At 32.4% G+C, this 6,169-nt stretch overlaps 1 protein-coding gene across 8 annotated transcripts; it reads right to left on the bottom strand.

The window, feature by feature from the left end:
* Window positions 1–2,514: 2,514 nt before the first annotated feature.
* LOC112737665 (uncharacterized) lies at window positions 2,515–5,373 on the bottom strand. Of its 8 annotated transcripts, XM_025787652.3 has the most exons (6): window positions 4,976–5,332; window positions 3,951–4,100; window positions 3,679–3,806; window positions 3,137–3,384; window positions 2,837–2,911; window positions 2,515–2,717 (listed from the first exon to the last, which is right to left on the bottom strand). In XM_025787652.3, the coding sequence occupies exons 2-6, from the start codon at window positions 3,993–3,995 to the stop codon at window positions 2,668–2,670; spliced, it is 546 nt and encodes a 181-aa protein (XP_025643437.1). In that variant the 5' UTR covers window positions 3,996–4,100; window positions 4,976–5,332; the 3' UTR covers window positions 2,515–2,667. The 8 variants fall into 8 exon arrangements, 2 of the variants coding, with proteins under 2 accessions (XP_025643437.1, XP_025643438.1); XR_011869460.1 differs by lacking the exon at window positions 2,837–2,911 and having other exon boundaries at window positions 3,684–3,806; XR_011869455.1 differs by lacking the exon at window positions 3,951–4,100 and having other exon boundaries at window positions 3,684–3,806; window positions 4,976–5,331.
* Between the last annotated feature and the right edge of the window lie 796 nt (window positions 5,374–6,169).

Below are 6,169 nucleotides of genomic sequence, written 5' to 3'. Positions count from 1 at the left end.
GGTGCAATTTGACCCACTGGGAGAAGCCTTAGACCCTATATACACTAATGAACCTGTATTGGGTGGTGGGTGTAAAACCTGTAAATTAGTAAATAATTAACTAATAAATTAATTATGAGCCAATGAAATTAAAAAATTAAATTTTATTATTTAGAGAAGTAAAAATATTTAGAATACGAATTAAAACGCTAAATTTTAAAGGTTTTGGCCAAAAGTTAGGCCAACGGGTCAAACCGAATGAACCGGCCCCAAGTAGGCTTGGGCCCACTTACCTAACTCCATATATAAGAGAAGAGTAATAACATAACTCCTTTTTACCTCCAATTTCGTTTTCACATCACTTTCAATCTAAAGCTCCGATTGACGAGCTGTTTATGGCTATGTGTTTGTCTCGGAATCTTCTTCAATTCTATTTGGACAAAGTGGTAATAAACTTTGTATTTTATGCCCAGTTCCCTCTTCCATTCTGAATTTGCATTTTGGTTATAGGTATTGAGTGATTTTCATGATTTTGATGGTTTAGGTGTAATCTAGCATTGGGTTATTGTTGGGTTTTGCCTCAACCATCGGTGGGTAAGGTAAGAAATCACTAAACCCTTATGAATTAGATTGAATTTATGTGGAATTGGAATTAAATCGGTGAATTGGAGCGCTTGGGACTCAGCTTTGGTGGCCAGGACTTGTTCAATTTCTTGGTTTGGGGTCTGAAAGCTTGCAAAAGAAGAGTTTCTGTGGTATTCTAAGCTTGGGGAGAAATCAGCCAAGGTATGGTTTCGGTTTTTTGTAGTTAATATATAATGTTGCGTGAAAATTTAGGCTAGTTGTCCTTAAGATAGGATTGAATTACATGTTTTGGTTGATGGAATTGTGTGTGATATGTGACTAATTGTATGAGAAAGTGATATGAGCTTGGTGATTGAGAATGATGAATTGGTGAATTGTTGATTTATCGTTTATGATTTATGAGTTTATAAATTTATGGATTTATGAAATTTGGGCCGGAGGCCGTGGATTTTTGGCCTGAGGCCGAGAAAGGTGAGTTTGGTAAGTGTGATAAATTGAATTGATGAGAATTTGATGTAGTTGTGATTGGATTAGTATTTATTGAAATTGATCGTTAATAGATGATAATTCGTGAATTGTGAATGGAGATGGTTAAATTGAATAGATAGAAAGGTAGCAGATGAAGGAAATGTATGTTGAAATTGGTTAGGGGTGAATTGGTATGATTTTGAATTGGTTTGGATTATGAATTCCTTGAAATTTGGAAAATTTCGTTTTTAGGTAAAAAAAAAAAAAAAAAAGATTTTTGACCAACTTCGTAGGCTATAACTTGGCCCTCCGAGTTTGAAATTGAGCGAATTTTTTCTTAAACCAAAGATGGTTATAAGAGCTTTAAAAAAGTTTAAAGATGAAGAAAAATGGGATTTTGTAGATAAAGTTATGAATGTTGAAAGTTAGGTATAAAAAATTAAATTTTGTGAAGTTGCAGAAGACCAGAATTTCTGGTTTGTGTGCCCACGTACCATATGGTGCATACGCACGAAACAAAAAATTGGAAGTGCTCGTGCGTACGCACGAGGGGTATGCGCACGCACACCTTGGGATTTTTGCATGTTGTGCGTACGCACGATGCCCTGTTTACTACAAGAATTTGGCCGATTAGCTACTACAAAAAGAGTTGTAAAATCATCGCTAATCTGACGCGAAATAGAATTTGCGACGGATTAGTTACCGCCTAACAACTAATGCTTTCCTCGCTAAATACAAGTCGCAGATCAGTGAGGCAAACACAACAGTCGCTAATTCATCGGAAAGTTTTTTAACTACCGAATAGATAGTCGCAAATCCATCACTAAAGTAAAAGTTAATTCCATAGAAAAAATAGACTAAATGGTAGTCGCTAATTAGCAACAAACTCTACTTCAGTAGACTCATCGCTAAACACAAGCTAATTTCATAGACAGAATGGAATGCTTAGGTGACGCTAATTTGCGAGAAATTTTTTCGAACCTAACTCGTCGCAAGTTGTCTGCTAATATGATCGCAAATCAGTCACATTTTGTAGCAAATCTATAACTAATCTTTGAAAATCCTTAATCAAATCTGTAAGAATTTTGTCGCTAAACCAAAATTATTCTAAATAAGAAAATAGAATTACACTAACTTGCTAGGAAATAATGTAGTCAATTAGTTGCAATATTATCGCAAAAATTCATCGCAGATTCCTTTTAGGCTAGTAACAAATCGATAGGTATCTCACAAATATGGAATATTTAATTTGTCACCATCATCAATAATGAGTATGTCGCTAATGTTTCCCCAGAATATTAGTTAGAAATTTAGAATACTAATTTTGTCGCCATGCTAAAATAAATCTCATTATTTTTTTATTTTAGCCAAGCTTAACCTAATAATAGCCCAGCTTTTGAGTTTGATCAAATATTATTCTATCTATTTCATAGCTTTAAAACATGACTTAGTAGTAACAAAGAAAAAAGCTCAGTTACAATATCATATAAAAGTACGTATTCACTCACTTCTTTAGAGATGTTTCAATCTGGCTGTACAAATATAATACTGCTTCTATAAAATTCATTATACATTACACATCTCAATTCCTCGTTGCACATTGAAAATTAAAAAAAAAATGAAAAATACAAACACCTAAGACTTGGCATATCCACTGCACAAAAAACATGTCCAATTCCACCAACCTTCAGTTTCACCAATGTTGTCAATTATATGCAAAAATATCAAAAAAAAAAACCAATAAATAACATCTTAGAGAAAGGCTAATTAAAGAAAGGCTCCAAATGCATCTTAGAACAATTACCTAACACCAACAATGTCACGAAATTCATCATCCATGCTTTGACGCATATTATTGTGGAAATCATGTCACGAGAAGCTCATGATTCCATAGAACAACAGAAAAAAAAGTATATACATGTCGCAATAAGAAAATGCAGAAATATTAGCTTTTTCATGTTTTCAAGAACAAAAGAACAAATAACTAATACAAAATAATCAAACAATGATATGATGTAACATATACAAATGGACAAGTTCAAACTCATTAAATTGTTATTTGTGATTAGCAAACGGGATACTAGGACTAGATTCGCATGCTTACCGGTTACCGCGCCATCTAAGGACTCAATAGCACTGTTGACCTCTTCAAGGCTGCTGTAAGTCACAAATCCAAAGCCTCTTGATCTTCCACTTTCCCTGTCATGGATTACCTTGGCTTCCACTTTCGCATGTCTCTGCAGTTCTTTGCTCTGCTCGATTCTCATGTTTCCTCCCTCGAGGATCTTGTGCACCGTGTGCAACAATTTTATCAAGGGTTGTATAAAAATCATGCAAAAAGTCCTTTGTAACCTATATACAAATATGAAAATTTTATGTCAGCAATATGTAAGAAATAGAGAATTGGAAATATAGGAATTGAACCATAAAGAAGTACATCAATTCAATTAAGAAATATGGAAGAAAATGAAAAACAAGACCGTTCGTCCATTACCAATCAAGCTGATAACCAAGACATGATAATGAATATGGAAAATTTTAAAAATACTAGAACCTAAAATCACATGCTGAAATTCTACATGCTGAAAATTAGTCCACAAAAATGATTTGATAGAACAAAAATCACGTCATTCTGAAAATGATTACCATACTTTTCTCTCTTTGCGATCTTGTATCAATGGGCGGGAAACTTCCTCTTTTATTTTGTCATAGACTCCATCATAATCAAATACAGTTGGATCTTCTTCTAAGGCTTTCTTTTGCTGCCCCTCAACCTTTAAGTTTAACCAACAACACCCACACGCACAAGGATGTGAGATTATATTTACTTAAACAAATAAACTAAAAAATATAATAACCATGTCATTCACAAGTTCTATTACACTAGAGAAGCATCTTAAGAGTCTTTTTCTTGCTACCTTGGAGAGTGATTTCTCTCTCGACATCTTTCTCTTCATCATCATTGAATCCAAAAGGTGCTCCAAGGGGAGGCCTTTTTGGTTGCTGCTTCTGTTTTACATGCCTAAGGTTTAAGCTATACTTGCTCATTTCACCTACCTTATTTGCCACTGTTTGAACACAGAGCAAAGAAAACGCCCTTTTATAAATCCAAATTAATTTGTATCAATCCCTAAGGCTTTAATCACCACAATCTAAGCATATCAGATACTATTAATTGGTACATTATTTATATTTGATTATAGCATAAAAATATAATAAATAATATAATATTATTTATATATCTTCACCTAATCATTTAACTTTCCACTTTTGTTTTCTGTTCCATTTGGTGATAGAGTTTTCTGCTTCTAACATTAAATCCAAGCCCCCCCCCCCCCCAAAAAAAAAAGATCAATACTCTCAAGGAGTTCCTTTAATTTGTAGATATGGTATAATACTCTTGGCGAGAACAATGAACAACGAAGCTCTTGAGGTTGTGACTTGTAATTGGATCCCACCAAAACCAAAAGAACACACGCTAAATAGATGGTAGTAGTAATGATAGTAATCGTCAGGACAATAGAAAATGAGATGCATTTTGACAATTATAAGCTACAGCCACATAGCAAAGAAAGCTCTTTTTTTATGAATCCAAATTAATTTGTATCAATCCATAAGGCTTTAATCACCACAATTTACATGACACAATGTTTTTAAAAAAGAAAAGCAACTGATATTACTCGAAGAATCAGAATGCAGAAATTATAACACTGTTACTGTAATTAACAAAGAATAAGAAATTATAACATAAATACATAAATTATATAAATCATAGATTCCACAAAGAATCACATAAATGATAGAAATCAGAATCAGAAATATAAATTATTTTTTTATTAGGCAGAAATATAAATTATAATTAACCTAACTCACAGAAATTATAACAAATGCTTCAAAATCAAAGTAAATAATGAAAATTTGAGAGTTCACAAAGCTGTCTTACCCGACGAAAGAGCAGATGACCAGCGAAGACCAGTGCAGACCGGCAAAGACGCGAAGATGGCGAACATTGGAAGACGGCGAGGACTCAGTGGCGCGACGAGTCCCTGCTACGGTGAGCGGTGATGGTGACGTCGAGAGTCCGTGAGAGGTGGCGGTGAAGGACTAAGGGGGTGGGAGGTGGCGGTGGCAGTCAGCAGTGTGGAATGGTGAGACAGTGAGTCCGTGAGAGGAGAGGGTTTGAGGGTGAAGAGTGAAAACCGTGATATTTGACAGGGACGGCTAGGTTAACAAACGCTCAATCTCAAATCTCATATATGGGTCATTTTAGTTTTTTCACTTAGCGATAATGGGATTTTCAATTTTTGATTTAAAGCATTGGAAATGGCACTTATATGCAATATTTGATTTGAAATCATGAAAATAAGTGTTTATAGTTATAGGTACGTTTTCAATTTTTAAAATTAAACTTTTTTTTTTTTTGAGTTACTACTTTTTTTTTCTTTTTTTTTAATTTTTTTTTTTAGAAAAGAATTTAAATTTTAAAGAATCTTTTATAAAGTAGATAAGATTTTATTAATAAATGCATAAATATTTATGTAAATATCAATGATCTTATATTAAAGTAAATAAATTAAAATAATTTGTATTACTCTTTTAATTTAAAAATATTTTTATATTTTAAAATTTATATTTTTATAATCAAAATCTCACATATCAATTCAATTTAATTAAATATATATTATTGGAGATTTTGTATATAATAAAATGTATTTAAAGTATAATTTATAGAACAATATATATCATATAAACAAATAGGAAATAAATATTTGGAATTCGAATCTCATCTTGTGTATGTAACAATTCATTGACTATTGACAAACTGTTAAACAGAACTCCGACCCGTAACAGATTAATTCTTGACTTGTCAAGTTAAGAAATACCGTTAAAAAAACCAAAAATGGTAAGGATATATATATGAGATATGCTATTTTGCCAATAAAAAATAAATTTGTATATATAATGAATGGACGAACACTTTAAAATATTTTACGACTTTTTAGTTTAATCTTAATCATCCATATAAAATATTTAATAGCTCAAAGACTAATGCAAGTTATAATTACAAATTTTAGGATCCAATTTGAGTTCATTAAAATTTTTAGGGTCAAATTGAATCCGAAACAAGAAGACCACC

The sequence above is a fragment of the Arachis hypogaea genome, chromosome 13 (assembly GCF_003086295.3).
Source record: "Arachis hypogaea cultivar Tifrunner chromosome 13, arahy.Tifrunner.gnm2.J5K5, whole genome shotgun sequence".
Lineage (NCBI taxonomy): Eukaryota > Viridiplantae > Streptophyta > Magnoliopsida > Fabales > Fabaceae > Arachis > Arachis hypogaea.
The sequence above is the reverse complement of the archived record's forward strand: the minus strand, read 5'-3'. Positions and strand labels throughout refer to the sequence as shown.